Below are 22,232 nucleotides of genomic sequence, written 5' to 3' on the forward strand. Positions count from 1 at the left end.
AAAGTGGATCAGCAGTCTGTTTTACAATTGCAACCATTTTTTGTCTTTCTATTAATTGACGTAATACTTAAATTCCCTAGTTCGTATAGCTTTGTGTGTACATTAGAGGTGGGCCAGTAAGGAAATTCATAGAGAGAAGGGAGCCAGGGTCTGGCTCTAACAGACAAAGCACAAGCTTAGCCATCGCTCTATCTGCAATGTAAATGATACATCATACATTTAAAATATAATAAAGACTCTTTCATAGTTCAGATTAAAAATATGTTTCTTGAACACTTGTTTTTCCCCAACTCTGCCATAAGTTAATCAAGAGATGTTAGTTTGTCATGTGTTCTCTATACATGGCCTAGAATGTTCTTGCTTGTGGAGCAACACTATTGTCTATTAAACAATATATATATGAGGTTTTTATATAGCATACACCTGGTTTTGAGTTTCTTTATGGTGATCTCAGATGTGACATACAATTAAAATGATTTACGTATGGCAGGGTCCAAACTGTAATGATATGGTAAACAAAAAAACAATGGATTTAGGCCCAGATCTCTGTTCTGGGGTGAATGTATGACATTGTTCTGCATTCTGTCCATCAATTGTTCTTTTTGCTTTTGTCACCCTGAGTGGGACGGGTATGCCCAGACGTGGGTTCTGTGCTCTCCATGCCACTGGAGTCAAGCTATCCTGGCTGATAAGGGCTGAAAGCCCGAAACCAGTCCTAGGATGCTTGTTTCCAATCCAGGGAGGAAAAGGCCTGGCAGTTCGGGCTGGACTGTTCCCATTGGGCGCAGGGTCACAACTGATTTGCATATGGCTGGGCCCATATTGGAATGGCATGGTGAGCAAAAAAACGATGGATTTAGGCCCAGATCTCTGTACTGGGGTGAATGTATCACATTGTTCTGCATTCTGTCCATCAATTGTTCTTTTTGCTTTTATGCAATTAAAATGAGGCACAGTGAAGTAAAGTGTTTTGTGTAGTTTCATACAATTGGATCAAGTGGATAATCCATGAGTTGAAACCAAGTTCCTGAATACTCATTGAGCTATTCACCCACTGGATGACTACCTCCTTCTCTCTTACTTTTACTCATTACAGTGCTTTGAGTTCAATAATGTCATGACCTACATTTGTTCACAATGTTTAGAAAATACAAGTATTACATGCTGTTTTAATCTGACAGGTCATGTACGTAAAACTACAACAAGTCTTTCTTGAAATAAGAGCAAACTTACATTTCAGGGACGGGAAGAAACTATTTTAATGTTAATATCACTGATGTCCCCTAATTTAACACAGTAAAAAAGTAGAGGGTCAGCACCTCCCTGAGGCAGTTACTGTGATAAACAAACCCAATGGGCAACTCTGACTTCCCGCAGATCTTCAGAGCCACTTGTGCAATCAGTAGATCAGCTCGGTTGCAGAAATACCAAGGCATCATTTTAGATTTTGTGTTCAACTGTTGTGCGTGAATTTGAATGGAATATTTCCCTCAGATATTATTTAGGTCATCAGACTCCATGGGAAAAGTGCCAGATTAGAGCTAGTTATTCTCCCAAGCCAGCCACAAGTCAGGCTCAAGTGTTGCTTGGCCATCCCACCTCTGATGTACACTCTGGATTTATATTGTGCAAACCTAGCTACAGGCAGGGTGTTGTACGTGAAAGAAACAGGGAGTGAAGACTGTGGTGAGGGTATAGAAAATCAGCAGCAAGGATGCCCAACATGAGCAAGACAAGACACACTGATCTACATGTAGCACATGTTAACTAAAGACCAGAGCCTGCTGTTCCTTGTGGAGTGGATGCGAATGGCTGCTTGTCCATTTTTAACTGAGATGATGTTCCAGATTATCTGGCCTAGGCGGAGAAGGCTTACAGTCTCGTCTTTCCTTACACGTTTTGGTCTCAAGCCTGGCGATGGTGCTTCTGCGGGCTAAGTGGGATTGTCTGGTTATGTTGATCTTGGCAGCAAAGTGTGCTTATGGCTTGTATGCTCTGCATTAACTCTATTAAGATGGGCAGAACCAGAGCTTGGTGCTAGGACTGTCCTGCTCTCTATCTATCTCTGCTCTATCAGTTTACAAATAGTTTTAGCACATCATTTGTACCTTTGTGGTTAGATCTTCACTTTTGCACAAGGAAATTGCTAATCTTGGTTTACATTTGTGCATTCTTGAATGTGCAAGTTCTGGTGTCACAATTTTAATTGCAGGATGGGACCCTTTTAAAAGTTGGTGAGCACATAGGTCTGTAAGTATTTGTCAAACTAGGCAGGTAGTTTGTCAAGGACTGTGTTGGAGAGTAGCAATTGAGAGGGAACTCTTCTGTATAAAATAGTTCCACCAAAGGGAAAAATATTTTGAGAAAGAAACATGATAGTTAAATATGCTAATACCTATTTGTGTTAAATCCAAGTGTACAGACATTTGTAGCTTGCACAAATACACATTTCACACTATGGGAAACAGGTCAACTGGAGCATAAAAGATACAAAATGTTCCACCTCAGCTCTTTAATTTAAATATCATGGCAGGTGGGAAACAGAGGAGCGGTGGCCAATCCTCCATTGAGGTCATTAATTTGCCCGGTAGCAGGGTTTGGGTAATTGCTAGGCCCTTCAAAAAAATTAGCAAGTTTGAAAATAGTAACAACAAATAAAAAGAGGAAATGAAATTAGATGGATGGAAGCAAAATGTGGTTCACAATTTAGAATCAGTCGTTTTTATTGTGTGGTATCCAATAGATATATACACAGCTATGCTGCATACATCGGGGTGCGGGCAGAGCATGACATAAACAGAAATACACAGTGTTCAGGTCTACAACCCGGAGGTCGACCTCGCGGTAATTTGCAAGCGTAGGTTATAGCTTGGTTCACCCATCAGTGACAACCACATTTTAGAAAGAAAACGAACAAAACAATAGAACACCCCAACCCACCTTCACCCGCCCCACCCACACTCTCTCCGCATCAGTTCCAACGTTTGCCCTCAGGAACCTTTGCTTACCCAATAGCATATCGAGGCATTACTTAACACTCCAATCTTTCTAGCGGTATGAGCTTGAGAATTTGCAAATATTTAGGACAAGTCACTTCTATCAAATCTTTGGTGAATATCTGTAAGTAAGGGGCCCACAATTTCGCTAACTCGTTGCCCTTCCCTCCCACACTGATCAAAAGTCGCTCCATGGCCAAAAGCTGCTAAAGGCGATGTATCCAGTCAATAGCCTCAGGCAGTGAAGGTGACCCCCATTGCGCTAGGATAACCTGTTGCGCCGCAAGCAGTGCCATCGCGATCTGTCTGCCCCTCAACGACTTCAATGCGAATGACTGAGGATGGGAGAGACCCAGCAGCGTGCATTCTGGGGAACGCGGCAATGTAATCTGAAATGCAGCTTCAATGTCATCAAGAACCTCTTTCCAGTAGCGCACCAATTTCAGACAGTGCCATAGCAAGTGAACTAGAGCGCCCGTTGAGCCACACCCCCACCAGCAGAGGTCCGTCTTGCTCTTATACCAGCAATGCACACTTGCCGGTGTGTAATACCAGTATGTGAGCACTTTATAAGCGGGTTCTGCCCTGGCTGTGCTGTATGCAGTGTGATGTGTTCTGTATAGTATATGGTCCCACTCCTTGGGCGATAAGGGCCTCCCCAGTTCAGTTTCCCACCACACTTGCACCTTTGCACAGTGTCCCTTCCTGTGTGCGATGATCATAGAATATATGAGTCTACGATCATCTTTTTTGCAGACCAACCATTTTTCAAACATAGTACGGGGTAGGGACTTTTGGGCAAAATTAGCAGCTTGTGTAACCCAGTGTGCGACTTGTTGGTAGTGGAATGCGTCAGTAGGTAGTAAGTCATAGTCTTTACGCAATTGGGCAAAGGGGATTAATCCTTCGGTGTCAAAAAGGGAGCCCACTCTCTTGCACCCCTCCTCCCTCCAACGGTGAAATACCGGAGACGCTTGTCCCGGTGGAAAATCAGGATTGTCCACAATGGGACACATGGGTGAGGGGAATGTTGTCCAGCCTTTCGAAACAGCCAACCGATCCCAGACCCTAAGAGTTGGCGAGGTGACGGGCAATGAATATAGTCCCCTCACCCTATGTTTGCGAAGAAGTCACAATTCCCGCCAGATGTTCATTCCCGCTACGGATTGTTCCATAAAATTCCAGTGTTTACTGGCGAGGGGCCTGTTCCACTTAACGAGGTATCGCAGACAAGCTGCTTCCTAGTACGCGCTTACCAGTTGAAGGCCCTTCCCAACCTGTGTTTGCAGGGAAGTAATGTGTGTTAATGAGAAACGCGGCTTCTTGCCCTCCCATACGAACTTCGTAATGAGCAATTGCAGTTTCTTTATTGTGCCCAGTGGCAGAGACAGCGGCAACATCTGTAAGATGTAGAGGATGCGTGGTAGCACCGTCATTTTCACCACAGCTATTCTCCCGAACCATGCCAGCTTGAGACGCGACCAGTCATCCAGCGCCTTGGTCGTTTGATCCAATGTTAAAGAGTAGTTGAGGGAGACCGTCTTATCAATGGTCGAGGTAAGCCTACGGCCTAAAGAGGTAATGTCTGTGTGCTCCCAGTGGAATGCAAAATCTTGCTGCAGGTCCAGCATCTCGCTCGTAGGAACCGAGATGTTAAGAATCTGAGATTTTGCAAAATTGACCTTGAACCCCGCAGCATTCCTAAAGGCTGTAAGTTCGCTGGTTAGAGACTGCAGAGTTAGCCGGGGTTGAGTAAGCGAAAGGATCACGTCATCGGCGTACATGCTAATTTTATGCACATCCGACCCAAATTTTAGACCGACTATGTCAGGATTTGACCAAATCCGCTGGGTGAACAGCTCCAAATAGAGCGCAAATAAAAGCAGGGATAGAGCACAGCCCTGACACATTCCCCGGGCGACAGGGAAGAGGGTCGACCTGCATTAATTAACCCGCACAGAGGCCTTGGGGGCAGCGTATAGGCACTGAATCCAAACGGACAAAGTTGTCTCCAAAGCCATATTTGCGCAGCACTGTGAACAAGTATCTCCAATCGCGGTCGAAAGCTTTCTCTGCGTCGATGGAAAGCAGAAAGGCCTGTTTCCGCGAGCGATGCACGAGATCGACGAGGTGTAGCAGTCTTTTAGTGTTGTCTCCCTCCTGTCTAGTAGGTATGAAACCTGAGTGATCAGCCCTGAAGGGGTTAAGGCACAATGCTAAAATGCCCATGAACAACTTTGCGTCGATGTTAAGAAGTGAAATGGGTCGGCAGGACCCACAATCCCTGGCGTCTTTCCCAGCCTTCAAAATGACAGAGATCAATGCTTCCGAAATCGGAGGCGTTACTTGCCCCGTGTCGAGGAAAGAGTTAAACAGCCGGGTTAAAAAGGGAGCCAGCTCTATGCAAAATGTTTTGTAAAAAGTGGCTGGGAAGCCATCCGGTCCTGGCGACTTAGCTATTTTTAACCTTGAGATGGCTGATATAACCTCTTCTATGCGGATTGCTTAATCCAGACTATCTGATGTACGTTTGGGTATGGGGGATATGTCACAGGTACTCAAATATGCATTAGGGTCGTGCAAGGGGGCGCCTCGATCTGCATAGAGGAGGTGGTAAAAGATACGGAAGGTGTCCACAATTCGGTCGTCTGCGGAGTGTTCTGTCCCATCCTGATCTTGTACTGATTGAATTACAGACATCTGCGTCTTTGCCCGCAGTCTGTGTGCTAGCATTTTCCCACATTTATCGCTGCTAAGGTAAAATTTGTGTCACAGCTGCAAAAGAGTGTATTCTGCTCTATCTAAGTCTAGGTGTTTCAGCATTCGTCGTCGATTTCCTAATTCCCGCCACACCCTTGGCGTACCCGTACGTTTGCGGACCGCTTCCAGTTCTCCCACCTCTCTTTCTAAATCTGCGTGCTTCTCCCTATGCAGGGCTGAGTATGAAGCCACGACCACAATGAACTCTCCCCGCGTCACCATCTTCAGCGCCTCCCACGCTGCCGCAAGAGGGGTGGACCCCACATCATTGTCTTGGAAGTAGTGTACTTTTAGTATGTCATATCCGCTTGACTACCTCTTCAGAGTGTAGGAGGTTTTCTCGAAGTCTCCAACCTGGGGGAGCCGAACGCTAGCACCGCACAGGCAAAAGAACCGAAATGAGGGCATGATCTGAGAGAGAGCGGGGTGTCATCTCCTCCAAGTGTAGGCTAGCCATAAGGGAAGGGGAGGCTAAAAAGTGATCAAGTCATGCATGTCTTGTGCGCTGCGGAAAAGTATGTATAGTTGCGCTCGTTTGGGTGTTATGTTCGCCAAAGATCGCTCAGCCCACAGTCCTCCACCACTCCCTCCCAGTCGGTGAGAGCGCCCCTGTTTGGTGCGACCTCTGCCCAGATCTGTCTAAATCCGGATCCATCACTAAGTTTAAGTCGCCCCCAACCAGGATCGCAGCATCGGGGGAAGCAAGCATCTCTGCCAGCGCAGAAAAGGTTTTTGTTTTTCATTAGGGGCATATAAAGTTACTAGTGTAAGGTGCGATTCACCCCATTGAACCCTGATGGCCAGTAGCCGGCCTTTGACTTCTGCAATTGTCGAAATAACTTTACATTGGCTTCGCACGCTGAACAGGACCACTACTCCATTCTTTTTGGATGGCCCAGAGAACCAGAATTGTTGCGGGAATCTTTTATCACGCATGCCCATGGTGTCTTTAGCGAGGAGGTGAGTTTCTTGTAGTAAGCAGATATCACTATTGATGTTTTTCATGAGGGAAACCACTGCCGAGCGTTTTACTGGATGTTTCAACCCTCGCACATCCAGACTAATTATTTTCAAATCTTTACCCATTGGATCGTTGGGGGGGGGGGGGTGTGAAGCCAAACACGTGCAGAAGTCTAAGCAGCTCTTGTGCCTCCAGAGGCGACATGAGGAGCCCTATCGCCTGCCATTCCCACCTAAGAACTGATGCGGAACCCCTAATAAAACCCAAACAAACCCCATCCCCAAACAATAATAAACAACTAAATATTGAGAAGGAGAAGTATAATCTAGCAAACATGACAAAAGTTCATCTAAGTGGTTAAAGTCCAGCGGGGTTGTGGCAAGGAAATAGTCAAACCAACAGTTAATATTCTCTTACCACTCCGGTACCAGGGGAAAGTTGACCGCTCCTCACAACCGGTCCTCTCCGACTCTCAGACGCACATTATTGAACCCAATTGAATGGCACTAGTTAGGAGGATCAAGGGATGTCTGGGCGCTCTGTAACCTGCGACAGCGATGAAAGAACTGCCTCCCTTTCTTTTTTGCTTGTAGATAGGTCAGGCAGTGGGCTTGATGACGGTTTCCCAACCTGCTGCCATTCTGAGGTGCGTCATCTTCGTCTAGGAGTCGGTCTATCCTCCCCTTCCGTAGATGGGACTCTTTCGAGACCCAGGGATTCCAGCGCTTCTTCCAAGGACCTGATCTGGAGGAACTGGCCCTGGTACTTGAAAATAAGACAAAACGGGTGGCACCAAGAGTACGGGTTATTCTTTTCTCTGAGTTGGTTGGTTACAGGCTTGAACGCTCTGCGCTTAAGAAGCGTGGAGGCCGCCAAATCCTGGAAGAAAGCGGGTTGGTGCCCGCAAAACTGCACAGGGTGCTGATCACGCGCTTTCCGGAGGAAGGATGCCCGATCCATTTGGATATCCAAACACTCTTCCTCGCCGAGGATCTGGTGAAATAAGGCACAGACGTAGGGACGCAGGTCGTCATCTTCCCCCTTCCATGGGACCACTCTAATCCGTATATTGTTCCGTCTGGAGCAGTTCACCAGGTCCTCTGCAGGGGCCTGGAGATTGATATTCTGCTCACGAAGGCGTATCATCTCTTGCTGCAGTTGGTGGAGGTCTCCTCCCTACCGAGGTCATGTTCCTCCGGGGTCGCCACCCTCTCACCGATGCCATCGACGCCGCGTCTAACCTCCCGTAGTTCAGCAGTTAGTTGAGAGCGGAGTTCTTGAATGTCCTCTTTTATAGCCGAGAACAGTTTGACCATGAAAGCTTTGGTAGCTGGGGAGTCGTCGCCTTTCATGTGGCTTGCCTTTATCTCGTTTTGGGGGTTCAATTGCCCCGCTGACTTCTGGAGGAGCTCTTTCAGCGACTTCTCTCTCCGGGCCCTCGCCATGATGGGTCTGCAGGACCACTGCGCCTCCCGGTATCACCCACCACACGGGTCCGTAGGGCAGAGACAGATCTCCTGGGCCGCAGTCTGGTCCCCACTTCTGCTGTTATTGGCGAGTCCCTGCATTCAGGTCACCACACCGTTGCGAGGTCTAGTGCCAGCTAACACCTCTTATTGTGGGCAAGACTGGTGCGCGCTCCACCCTGGGCGAAAGTAGGCCGGAGGTTACCACCCACGCATGCACCGTCCGCCGGACCGCAGACCGACTAGTGCCACCATCTGTTCCGTTACGCCCTACAAAGGTTACTGTGTCACAGACCCGGCCCCGGTCAGATAAAGGTGGGATCAATAAAGGGCTCTCAGTTAGGCCTCTCTCCTGAGGAAGTACTTCAGCGCTCCACTCCTGCCGTCGCACCACTTGCTCTCAAGGGGGACACCGGCGTCATTCATGGTTCACGTCGAGGCACTATCCGGCCGAGTCCCCCTGCAACGCACCTGTTCCCTTTCTGCCACTTAAACAGATCCCTGGGCGGGGGCGCACCTACAGCTTCACAGGACAGTTACAATCCGTAGTCGGGCCTATGGTCGCCCACAGAAATGCCTAGATTCACTGCCGGCTGCGCTGGGAGGACACCACTCAGGGGTTGAAGGCGGATTCAATCGCCAGAACGCGTGGACCGAAATCTGCCTCCCCAAGCGGCGACTCATACACCCGGCCGCCGCTCCTACCTCTGACCCTCTCTAGCACTGTTAGGCTATGCAGCAAACACCACAGGGCCCCGTCATAGCCCCCAGGGTCTCTGGTGTCTTCCTCGTCTCGCGAAACGGGGAGCGAGCGGAGGCAATCTCGCCAAACTGCTAGGTCTGCGTTCCCCTGTTCCGCGTGCTCTGCCAGCTATCAGGCCAGGCAGTCACGGCGTACTCCAAGATGGCGCCGGTTCCAAGCTCCGCACCACCGCGATGCCGCCAGCCACCTTGCCGCTTTACCATGCCAGGCGCTCCGTTCTTTGCCCACCAGCGACTCCCCAATCAGCAGTTCGCAGAGCACCCATGCAGTCACAGCTCGAACTGGGCCCACCAGGCCGTCGCAGCTCAAAGGCAGGAAAGTCCGCAAAGAGCAGGCAGCGGCAAGAAAGAAGCGAGCTGCTGACGCTGAACTGACCTCTCGTATCGATCCGCTCGTGGGAGCTCGCAGATGGACATCAAATCATGCGATATAACAAGGCTAAAGTGTGGTGGCGCCGGAGGGACAGGAACCCACGTCCTATCTCGCCCCCATCTTGGCCCCGCCCCTCGTGGTTCACAATTTAACAGAGCAGTGGATGGAGAGAGCTGATCTAAGGCCCTTGTGTAATGTAGATATGTATGTATTGTTGGTTATGATTTTTTGTATTATATCAGGCTGGCGAGAGAGCGCAACTGTGTGCAGACCAGACCTAAAAATGAATTAGCATACCCTGTGTATATTGGCCTAGTGAGGAAGATTTCTGTGACTATATATCTTGAAAATAATTGGGAGTAATCTACCTTTGGCTGCTAAATCCAATGAGAAATACTACATCTGTTTCAAGGTAGAAAAGCAGGACATTAGGGAGTATTACAGAAGGTTTACTATTTTTAAGAATATGATGAAGCATCCATTTGTGCCTTGTGAAACAGGTTTGCAGATGTCACCCCGGAAGCTTTGTTTGTCCGAGTACTAGGTCACACTTCTGGGAAGTTTTGTTTCCACAGCCTCTTAGTCCTGGTGTGCCATAACCGATGGTGTGGATTTGTGGCCCTTTTGCAGTGGTATGATCTGAGACCCAATGTGTATAATATTTAGTGCTTTTGTATTTCATGTACAGGCTCCTGGCCACTGATGAAATTAGAACATCTATTATGTGGTGACTTTGAACAGCATGCTTGCTTATCAGTATGTCCCTTTGATTTCGTGGCCAACGTTTTTTAAGGTGATCTATTTCAGAAATGACCCAGTGATGCTCCCTGGTGGCTTTGGAGGTTTCTCTTCTGACTGCATTGTTAATCAGAAGCCAGTTCCCTTAAGTGTCATTGATGAAATGTGGAGACTGTGTTAGCATGAAGGAAGTTGGTTGGAGCAGCAAAATGTGAGTTTTGTACTAAAGACATCAGGAGCAGAAACAGAACTTACACTAGTAGACTTTTAATTGATGAAGTGCAGTTTATTTCTGCTGGCTCTTGTCACAGTTTTTGTATATAATAGTAAACTATCATGAGAAGAGGCTATTAATGGCCTTTGAAAAACCTTACAATGGATTATTATCTGCAACCATCGAAATACTGATTTTGTCTGTATTTCAGCAGTTTTCCAAGTCATTTCAGATCTGTGTATTTTGTATCCTGTCACTGCTCAACGATCTAAACTGCTGGCTACACAGTTCCATTGTGGCACTGTTGGCATGTTACTGTAAGTTGTCTATGACAGACCCACAATTGCCCAGTCAATATTATTATTTTTCAAAGTGCATCACCATCAGAGATTAGCCTCTACACTCCCCAGTGCCAATCTCTGTAACTACAGCTGACATTGTAGAAAAGAATTGCACTAGTATATAGTGGGAGGCACACTGTAGACATATATATGCTTGGTATGCGCTCATAGTCCGTATTGAGCAGTCCAGTAATAAAAATGTTCTGCAGCTCTTCGAATGTCAGTCTTTATTTCATATTCCAAACAAAATTATTTCAGCCAGCACATTTCAATTTCATTCTTTGTTCTCACTCGAAACGTTTAACACATTTTAGTGTTGGTTGGTGAGAACCCAGTATCTTATATATAAGCATAGAGGAAAAGAAATAGGATATGGTGTGTGTGTGTATATATAATTCTATCCATCTTCGTTAACCTTCATTTAGATTCATTATTTGTCCTAACGCAGTTTAACACATTCTAATATCAAATTATATATGATTTAAGAAGACTTTGGTTCCTTTAAACACAAGTATTTAAGGGCCTGATTACTAGTTTTGCAGTCCAACTGCCCAAACACCTAAGCCTTTAGAAGACAGCAACGTCAGCGGTATTCCGACCGCTATATTACGAGTTGACCACTGGGCCAGCTGCAATCTTCCTGGCAATGGTCAATGGTTTTCCATATTTTTTGATGCCTGTGTGTAAATTTTGACTGCACTTGTGTCGAATTTACTCATATGTGTGATACATGTGGAAAAATACCACCTACCCATTGTCTGAGTCTGGCCCCTATGTGGCCAGTGCAGTCAATGTGTATATGGTACAGAATGGACTTAACTAGATTTCACCGCAAACAACGGCGTATTCTTCAGGGTGAAGAAGCTGCTGTGAATGGCGAACCTAGTGAAAGGGATCCACATCGAACTCTTGACGGGAAGAACAGGAAAGGGGTGAGTATGCAACCCAAATCCTTTGATACTTCTGACTGAAAGCCGGTGGTCCCACTGCCGTGGTCGGCTTGTCAGAAAGCCAACTCATAATACTGATGGCATTGAAACCTCTCTGTACTGCCCTATGGCAGCTGCTTTTCACAGACCCGACTCGCAGCAGTGTGCGGATGGGTGGCGGTGTCAGTGGAGCGCCAGTCGTCTTTCCAACAGCAATCTCGTAATACGGCAGTCGGACTACCGAGGTCGCAGCGGTCCGACCACAACCGCAGGTACCAAACTCATAACCAGGCCCTGAATCTTTTCTTTCATTACACTATAAATGCTGTTTAATGGCCGAAGGTCCCATCTCAAGCAAGTTGACATTGATTTTAATTCCTCATTTAAATGATAAGCAGGTATACAAACAAAAATATATAACATAGAGGAGGGCTCTTATTGTTAATGTTTCTTTATACTGCCAATGCCTTCTAATGAGGCATCTCAATGTAAAGCTTCAATTAGTGTATTCGGTATACCAGATGTCCAAATATGCCATCCTAGAAAACCTATATATATAAACCCCTTCATTTTACAGCTAACGTAGGCACTGTATTAAATCAATTCTTGTTTGTTAAATAGGTCCTTATAACAGGTATATAGGATCAATATAAACAAGGTCTCACTTAATAAAAATTCAGTATGCTTTCAGAATACTATGGAGTGTTATAATTCAGATTCACCAAACTACTTTCGAATCATTATCATATAATATCATGTTTTAAACACTTTAAAGGTTTATGTTTCATATTCCTCTTTTAACGCTCTATAACCGTAATGTATTTAGTAGTGCATTCGCTTCGCAATGAATCTTAACCCATTCAGTGATGCGCTCTCAGATTGTTTATCCCACTCTGCACATGTTCATGGAGCCTCAACTAGGCACCATCTTGGATCCTGTATTTCTATGCCTTGGCCGCTTCCTATCAGAGCCATCAGCATGTACGAGGTCTACTTCTGTGTAACCATAAGTAGACCACACATTACCCATGTATAGTGGTGAATTTAATGAACGACATTCATGGAGTCTCAAATGAGTTCCATCATGGATCCTATTATTATATACCTCTGCTGGGCCTTCCAGTGCCATAAGGTTCTCTCCAACCTGCTTCTGTTTCACAGATAACTAGCCCAAACATTTCATGTATAGTGGACACCATCTTGAGCTTGTATTTGTGTTCCTTTAATTTGCCATCGTCCTATTTATCCGAAGTCTAAACAGTGTGTTACGCATATGTCATTGGGTGCATGCTGTGCCCCATCGAGTACCTCACTTGATATCTGCCAACTCAAGTTTATGTATATAGCGCCACAGCAAATAACCACCCTCTATATTTAGAAATGTATTCCAGATTAATCAAGCATTGTGCTTACAATATGTTAGGATAGCTCTATAAAAAGTGATGTAATTGGAAATCTGTACTGTGCCCAAGCATAATCGTCCTTAATCTACTGACCCATTTCACCTGTGATCCTGAGGTACAGCTCTCTGTTCCCTAATTTACTACGCTCTGTTAACCTCAATCCTCAGGGCTATGCTTGAAAAAGTGAATCGCATGACACCAAAATTCCTTGCAGCCATTATGACACTTTGTGTACTGTACAGCTAATGGATATTTCATATCACCATTTTGAATTGTTCTAGCATGTTCTTGTGCTTGCAATTTTATTAGTTTTTTGTGTGCTTTCAACAGATATTTTATTGCAGGTACAGCCTATGACCTGCATAACACAACCATTGTAACAATTAATTTAATCCGCTATTCTATACAATTTTTCCATTGTAACTAAATTTCTAAATTTTTGTTTCGATCAGGCTGCACACATTAAAGCCACTGCAGATATAGAAACGCTTCAAATTCTTTTTTATCGAGTTCCTAATCTTGTAGCCTATTCTTTTTGGTGTGACATAACTTGGGGTGTAAGCCGTTCAAGATAGTTTTACCACTAGGTGTCTCTGGAATTTCATTTTAAATTTAGCTTAGAGACTCTAGCTGTTTCACAGCCTCACATAGAAAACAAACATAAATCAAAAATATACACATATGTTAATACGTAGATGGAGGGGTATTGGAACAATCCTCTTATTCTATTTCTCTGTTCATCTGTCAGTCCCATTGCTCCCCCCCCCCCCCCCCATCGCATACAGCTTGGGGTGATGGGTCATCCCACTTTAACGATTGGCCGTCTTGCAATGTGAGCAAGGGCATTTTGTCTTATCCCTTGTACACATCCCCCTGAAAATAGCCCTGTCCGGTCATTGCTTGTATTTGCCAGCTCTTTTTCCTTGCCATTCTGCATCCTTTTTTATATTTTAGTCATGCTTGTGTGTCTAAACTGTCGTCAGTCTTCAATAATTCAAACCCAGTGCTAACTTTTCCACGTGCCAATAAAAATCATATTTACAATAATGCTAAGAAGGGTTCCAGTTCCTGTTGTAAGTGTACCAGCCTGCTAGTCAGCGCCCATACTGCTATATTAAAATTATATGCAATGGTTATATATTGTTTTAGATGTACATTTTATACTGCAAGCCCTTGATTGCCATGTGTAGGCCGCATGTTATTTTCTTTAATTTTTTAGGGTGTATGCTTGGAACAAGGCCAGACCTGTTGGCTTTGCAGGTGTCCTGCATTAAAAGAAACAAACTGTAACTGCATCTTCCACCACTCATTGAATTGCTTTTCTAATCCTCCCAATGCACCAGGTCAGGCCTTGTAATGCAGCAAGCTTGCACCTGCTGGAAACTAGAGGCCTTTCTACCAGAAGGTGATATACTAAGAACCAGATTGATTTATTTTATATCATATTACAGTGTGCAGTCAAGCTAGGTAGATAGTTGGGGAAAAGACAGCAGGTCCAATTGTCAGTAAAATTGTCCAACAGTCTCGATTTGTTACCAAAATACAGAGTTTTACAAGCCTTGGACAGCCAGATTTCTATGTTTTATGTAACCTGTGAAGCCTGTGGTTCTATAATGACTACAAGAGGTGCTTGCTTCCGGCGAATATTTACCCTAGTGTGAGATAAGAGAGTCTTGTTTGCAGTGCAGGCTTCACATTCCTGTGCTGAAAAGTGATTTGCATGCTTACATGAATTTTTCTTATATTTCAGTGGCACTGAAGATGAATTCAGTTGAATTCTGTAATAAAGACGAAGGTAACACGTGCCTGATCCTGGAAATTTCCCATCACCGCAAAAGTAAATATGCTCAGTTACATTTTTCTTTCCATGTTTTTTTTAATAAATGTAATGATTTTTCCTCCTGGTGTAGGCTGTGGTTGTAGCTTACGTCTTTTGATGGAGGTTACGCTCTCAAGTTTGCGATGAAGGTTTGAGTGCTGGTATCATTAGTGATCCTATCCAATTCATCATTGTGCGTGTGTACCTACTGGGTCCCTAACTAGTCTGGAAGAGGTACAGTGAACTGATATAGCCTTGCTCTTTTACTAATTGGGTAATGTATGTGCTGCACTGGCTCTAGAGGTTCAGAGAAAATGTTTCTGCAGGTAAAAATGAAATGTAGTTCCTAAATTACTGGACAATCAGTGCCTTGGCACCTAACCAGTGTTGAATTTACAAAATACTAAGTTCACCTGCAATAACTGTACAAGTTATGCATTTTGCCTAGCTGTATTTATACATTACAACTTCACAGTTTTGAGCTGCACCAGTCTGTACAATTTGAGGCTACAATTACAGATCTGGCCTTGCACCCAGGGACGGCTCCCTCGCTGAGGCAGAGGAGCGTCGCCCCGTGCTCTCAGAGCAGGTAAAATAAAATGATAATAACCTCGTTATTATCATTTTATTTTTGCCACATGGCTAGGTTAGGGCGGGTGGGACTGGGGGTCACATCAGAAGGTCAGTGGTGAGCACACCTTAAGTGCGCATGGCGGTTTGGCCGGCCGTCTTGGACCAGCCAAACAGTCATGCGCACTTTGCATGCTCCCCACCAGGCTGTAATACACAGCCTGGTGGGGAACATGCATAGGCTCCCATTCCCCACATGAGCTCCGAACCACAGCGCCCAAACCAATCACAACTCTGCATTGTGATTGGCTTAGGGGAGCCTGTGTATTTCCAGTACTGAAGCTGAGAAGACACAGCGGCGGTGAAAAGATAAATGGTATTGTTTTTTTTTGTGTCCCCCGCCCTGCCACCTCCGTTCCCCGCCAGCCATCAATGCTTGCACCTCTGAGAGGAGACAACTGCTTCTCACAGATAAGGGCAACATTTCTGTAGGCAAGTCCTGATTCATTATAAGGACATGCCTGCCAGAGGAGACCAAGATTGGTTGTGAAGTGTTACACAGCCATTTCAAGCCTGACCCTCCTTGAATAATAAAGTAGCAGTCTGCACCTATTGCAGGAATTGGGGAGGGATAGAGAACTGCACACAATCCAGTCCTCCATCCACATGAGCCAGGGAGCATTATTTTCTGGTACACCTTAAAGAACCAGTTGAGGGAAATATGTAGAATATCATATCTAACTTTAATTCTTTCACATACTTCTGTGACTGAGGGATGCACAAGGCTCAGTGTCAGTCATAAACATTGCCCGCCTACTAGCAAACATTTTCACCTTAAACAAAGACACTGGTCCTTCACATTTGATCACCAGGTACAGCCTTCTTTTCATCTAATAACTAGGGCAAAACGGGTTCTGGGTTGCTTTGGGTCTGGAACAGGGAGGACCTGTCTTGGCAGTTTGGGCTGGAGTTTTCCTATTGGAGCCCAGTTAAGACTGATTTGCATATAGCTGGGTCCAAACTGAAGTGTCATGGTGTGCACAATAACGATTAACTGGGATGCGACCCAAGTAATTACCAGTGATTGAGATTAATTCAAGAATTCCATCAATCACTCTTTTGTATACTTAACTGCTGTCATTTGTGACATGCCTTGCTCCAGTGTAACACAGGACATAAGTAGAGTCAGACAAACCACATTCCAATTTGATGATATGAGACAATCTGTCACATTACTTTCTTTGAATTCAAATCCTAACCAGTGACAAATGCCCCTATGCCACTTTCATTGTTTATTTGATTTATCAATATTTCCCCAGAATTCCCTTTAGTATGCTGGTGTGAATGTATGTTAACATAAACTGCTTCTTAAAGCTTCCCATGACCAGTCTGCCTACCCCTTGGAAGCCTCAGCTGTTCCTTGTTTCCAGAACTTGCAGAATTAGAAATCTCCTCTGCATGCATCCTAGCAGGTTAGAGGTAGAATATGCTATGTTAGTGCACCGGGAATCTGAATAACTTAGGAGGAGCTTGTCCTTTTTAGGGCTCGGCCTACATCCCACGAAGACATTCCAGAGAAGCACGTGAATTGTGTTAGTTATTTATGGCAGCTGCATGGCGATTGGCCATCGCATGGCTGTCTTTTTACAAGGCAGCACGCAATAGGCCATAGTTTGTGGAGTTTCTCCACTTCCTGCATATTCTGTTCGGAGACGCGCACCAGAAGGCTATAAATGATCAATTACCAGCTGTCAGGGGGCCCGTAATAGAATCCAGATGCTGGGCGCGCGTGCACCATTCTTTGCTGTCTGTTCTCGGAAGCCTTGGAACTGTATTTGGCATTCCTGGAGTGTGTGCATTTAGTGTCAGGACTGGATGATGCTGGGCGCGCGTGCACTCCAGCCTCTCCTCCTGGGCCTCGGCTCGGCAGAGGTGCGTGCCTCGAAGGCTGCTCGGGAGTCTGCCGGGTCAGGCACAATATGTTTTTTGTTGAAATCTGCAAGTTATGCAACAGGTTGCGGTTTGCGTGCAAGTACATTAACGGAAAGCGCCACTGGCGCGGAAGCAGAAAACAATGATGTGTCCATGAACATAAGTGAAAACAGAGCGGTAAATAATGAGGCAGTGACGTGGTTGCTAGAAAGCAAAATCACTTGTTAGCAGTGTTTAATTTGTGCCATAATAAGTGCCAGGGCCCAAGATATTTCTGAGGAGGCCACTGCTGCTTGCCCTACTTCAGGCCACTGCCAGTGATGCCAAATACGAGAACCAACGGCACCTACTATCCAGTGTAGGACTTAAAAAAACAAGTGTGTATACCCAGTCGTGCATCTGCTCAGAGTGTGAGTGCAGAGTAGTGAGTGCAGAGTAGTGAGTGCAGAGTAGTGAGTGCAGAGTAGTGAGTGCAGAGTAGTGAGTGCAGAGTAGTGAGTGCAGAGTAGTGAGTGCAGAGTAGTGAGCGCAGAGTCGTGAGCGCAGAGTCGTGAGTGCAGAGTCGTGAGTGCAGAGTCGTGAGTGCAGAGTCGTGAGTGCAGAGTCGTGAGTGCAGAGTAGTGAGTGCAGAGTGGTGAGTGCAGAGTCGTGAGTGCAGAGTGGTGAGTGCAGAGTGGTGAGTGCCTGTTCCAGAGAGAGCAGGATATGCTTGTTCGCTTACACTGTGCACTGACACACAGGAGCTAAAACAAAGAACAGCCGAACACGTGGGAGCTTCATTGAGGCAGCCGGCCCTCTGTGAAGGGAGCAGCAAGGAGGGGATGCCTCAACCAATCATTCTGAGCTCGGATGGGGCAGTGAGATAAATAACGGTGATGGATCAAGCCCTGATCTTTGGACTGGGTAAGAGTGGTCTGCTCAATTCAGACACTCTGTTCATCACCACCCCCTTTTGTAAATCGATTTTGGCCACTATAGGTGTGGCAGGGTATACTCAGACATGAGTCCCTTTCTCACTGCTCCATCAGGATTCAAGCAAGCCGGGCCGAAGAGGCTGAAATGCCAGAAACCGGTCCCCAGTAGCTTGTCTCCTTTCTGGTAAAGAATTGGCTTGGTAGTTTAGTCTGCCCTGTTCCCATGATGCACTGGGCCAGGGACAGACTGATTTGCATATAGCCAGATTCTGAGCTCGGATGGGGCAGTGAGATAAATAACGGTGATGGATCAAGCCCTGATCTTTGGACTGGGTAAGAGTGGTCTGCTCAATTCAGACACTCTGTTCATCACCACCCCCTTTTGTAAATCGATTTTGGCCACTATAGGTGTGGCAGGGTATACTCAGACATGAGTCCCTTTCTCACTGCTCCATCAGGATTCAAGCAAGCCGGGCCGAAGAGGCTGAAATGCCAGAAACCGGTCCCCGGTAGCTTGTCTCCTTTCTGGTAAAGAATTGGCTTGGTAGTTTAGTCTGCCCTGTTCCCATGATGCACTGGGCCAGGGACAGACTGATTTGCATATAGCCAGATTCTGAGCTCGGATGGGGCAGTGAGATAAATAACGGTGATGGATCAAGCCCTGATCTTTGGACTGGGTAAGAGTGGTCTGCTCAATTCAGACACTCTGTTCATCACCACCCCCTTTTGTAAATCGATTTTGGCCACTATAGGTGTGGCAGGGTATACTCAGACATGAGTCCCTTTCTCACTGCTCCATCAGGATTCAAGCAAGCCGGGCCGAAGAGGCTGAAATGCCAGAAACCGGTCCCCGGTAGCTTGTCTCCTTTCTGGTAAAGAATTGGCTTGGTAGTTTAGTCTGCCCTGTTCCCATGATGCACTGGGCCAGGGACAGACTGATTTGCATATAGCCAGATTCTGAGCTCGGATGGGGCAGTGAGATAAATAACGGTGATGGATCAAGCCCTGATCTTTGGACTGGGTAAGAGTGGTCTGCTCAATTCAGACACTCTGTTCATCACCACCCCCTTTTGTAAATCGATTTTGGCCACTATAGGTGTGGCAGGGTATACTCAGACATGAGTCCCTTTCTCACTGCTCCATCAGGATTCAAGCAAGCCGGGCCGAAGAGGCTGAAATGCCAGAAACCGGTCCCCGGTAGCTTGTCTCCTTTCTGGTAAAGAATTGGCTTGGTAGTTTAGTCTGCCCTGTTCCCATGATGCACTGGGCCAGGGACAGACTGATTTGCATATAGCCAGATTCTGAGCTCGGATGGGGCAGTGAGATAAATAACGGTGATGGATCAAGCCCTGATCTTTGGACTGGGTAAGAGTGGTCTGCTCAATTCAGACACTCTGTTCATCACCACCCCCTTTTGTAAATCGATTTTGGCCACTATAGGTGTGGCAGGGTATACTCAGACATGAGTCCCTTTCTCACTGCTCCATCAGGATTCAAGCAAGCCGGGCCGAAGAGGCTGAAATGCCAGAAACCGGTCCCCGGTAGCTTGTCTCCTTTCTGGTAAAGAATTGGCTTGGTAGTTTAGTCTGCCCTGTTCCCATGATGCACTGGGCCAGGGACAGACTGATTTGCATATAGCCAGATTCTGAGCTCGGATGGGGCAGTGAGATAAATAACGGTGATGGATCAAGCCCTGATCTTTGGACTGGGTAAGAGTGGTCTGCTCAATTCAGACACTCTGTTCATCACCACCCCCTTTTGTAAATCGCCTCAACCAATCAAGCGCAGCTACTCACAACCTACAGTACGATTACAACACAGGCCGAAGGGCAGAGCTAGGTGTTTTTGCATTACGCAGGGTGAGCAGTGTGAGAGTGTGTTGGGTGAGCAGAGTGTGAGCGTGCAGGGTGCACCTCCACAAAACTCACGCTATATACGGCTGAAAAATAGCACTAGGCGACGATAATGAAATTCAACAGTACTGCGAAAGCATGGCTTATATTACAAACAAAGTCTTGCAGTTGCCCATTGTAAATAACAATGCCATTTATTTAACGATTAAGCTATTGGCAATGTAAATGACAATGCCATTTATTTATGATTTAAAGAAATGTCATGAGCAATGCCAATAGCTCTACCTGTAATGATGCTGAGACCATTGCATTGTAAATGCTTGTTATAATGTTTTTATGATGTCTAGAGGCTTATTGGATGCTTTTGCTTTGTATGCCATTAAAAGAAATGCATAAATATTATATCTGTGTATGAATCTTAGAATGACTGTTATTATTTAAACTGAATATATTTTATTTTATTTCAGGAGCAAAAAGTAGCATTGTAAAGGTAGAAACTAGCATCGACGATGATGATGTGCTGGACTGCTCGATGACCGCCAGGACAGATGAGAAGCATGCCTTGGACTCCTCCTTTAGTTTACTACCTCATTCTAACAAGCGAAAGCAGACCTACCTTGTGTGTGAGAAGTCAAGCAATGATCAAGCGATCATCAACAGCGTTAAAAAAAGGCGGCTTATACCTGAGGTGATTTGCTGTTTGTGGGCTTAATCATTTTAGGACAGTTTTCTCATGCACCCTTCCTCATGTGGGACCAATTCTTTTGTGAACAGGCTCCAGAGTTGCAGACTTAACCTCTTTCTTTGTCATACCTGACTTGCCACCTCTTTGAGGTAATTATAGTCCTACTCTGAGAAGCCACTGACTTTCTTTGACTTGTATAGGTTCCGTAGATTTCCAAGGTTAAGAGCCAAGTTCCAGATTCATAAATCATGTTCTAGAACGCTGCTGGTGCCTCAAGCTAATTAAGAAGCAGCAGTCATTCACAATCGAAGACAGAGCCCTATGTGGGGAAATGTGTCATGATTGGTTTCTCAGGCAAGTACTCTGAGAAGTTATCATACTGTTGTGGCTGTCCTGTATCTAAGCGTCAGCAGGGTATACCTGCTACTCACTTACCTCAAAATACTTCGCCATAGTTCTTTTGTTTACAGACTTAACCACAGAGTATTCACTGGCTCTCTGTTCACGAGGACACTACAGTCCCTTAACTCCTCATCAAGCCCTGAGGAACTCTCTCTACCGTTCAACTGTTTTTTAGGTCGAGGCAGGCATGCTGTATTAGGTAGGGACTTGAAGCTCCACCCACTCTCCGCCCACATTTTTCATTGGCTTGTATCTTTGTCCACTGTAAACTGTGGCTGTTCATTGGCCAAAAGGCTTAGTAGTCCCTCATTAGTACCGCCTTGTCTCATTTTGTAACCTCCCATGGCGACACCCCCTATTACATGTGTTGTTGCTCAGTAGGCTTTAATTACAACCTCCGAGCACTATTTTCTCAAATTGCAGGCACAACACGCTCTCTCCTAATGCTTTTCAAAGGATTTCTATAGCACACATTTACAATGCAATAGGTCTCGCATTTGCGAGAGTTTATGCTATTGGCGTTGTAAATGACAATGCCTTTTATTTATCTATACCATACAAATAAAAGGCATTTTCATTTACAATGCCAATAGCTCAAACTCTCATAAATGCGAGACCTGTTGTATTGCAAATGATATATTTTCTTTCCAGCATGCCAAGCAAAGTCCTTGATCTCTGGTCTGATCCTCCCTCTCCTCTGGCTATATTTGGGCACTGAGTGCTTTGTGCCAGCTGCCTGCTGTTAGTGCAGTGTCGACCCCATGCCATTGCCAGCTTCCTTAGCGGCTTTGCAGTAGAATTCTTGTATGGGTTTGGGGCACTACTCAGACGATGCAGAAAGACACATCAAATGTTTGTTAGAGCCTATTAATAGCACAACTTGATCAGCTCGATGTGGACACTTGGCTTACCATTTCCATGTTCACTTCTCAAATTCATAATACATTATTCCAAGAATGCACTTCAAAATTGATGCCCATAATTGCTAACCATCAAGGTTATATTTTATGCCTCTGAATATTTCTTAACGAAGTTTAAATTAAGGCGGTTTGGGGTTGCTGGTATCGAATTTGTTGCGATGGATATAGTGAGGTATTCTATAAGGCATTACATA

At 45.6% G+C, this 22,232-nt stretch overlaps 1 protein-coding gene across 1 annotated transcript in view; it reads left to right on the forward strand.

The window, feature by feature from the left end:
- Positions 1-22,232, forward strand: part of BEND3 (BEN domain containing 3) — a 50,374-nt gene that overhangs the window by 21,071 nt on the left and 7,071 nt on the right. The window contains exons 3-4 of the mRNA XM_086926696.1: positions 14,694-14,780; positions 20,499-20,719. Coding sequence (XP_086782822.1) covers positions 14,705-14,780; positions 20,499-20,719 — 297 coding nt within the window. The 5' untranslated portion in view covers positions 14,694-14,704. The remainder of the gene's footprint in view (positions 1-14,693; positions 14,781-20,498; positions 20,720-22,232) is intronic.

This window comes from Lissotriton vulgaris, chromosome 6 (assembly GCF_964263255.1).
Source record: "Lissotriton vulgaris chromosome 6, aLisVul1.2, whole genome shotgun sequence".
Classification (NCBI taxonomy): Eukaryota; Metazoa; Chordata; class Amphibia; order Caudata; family Salamandridae; genus Lissotriton; species Lissotriton vulgaris.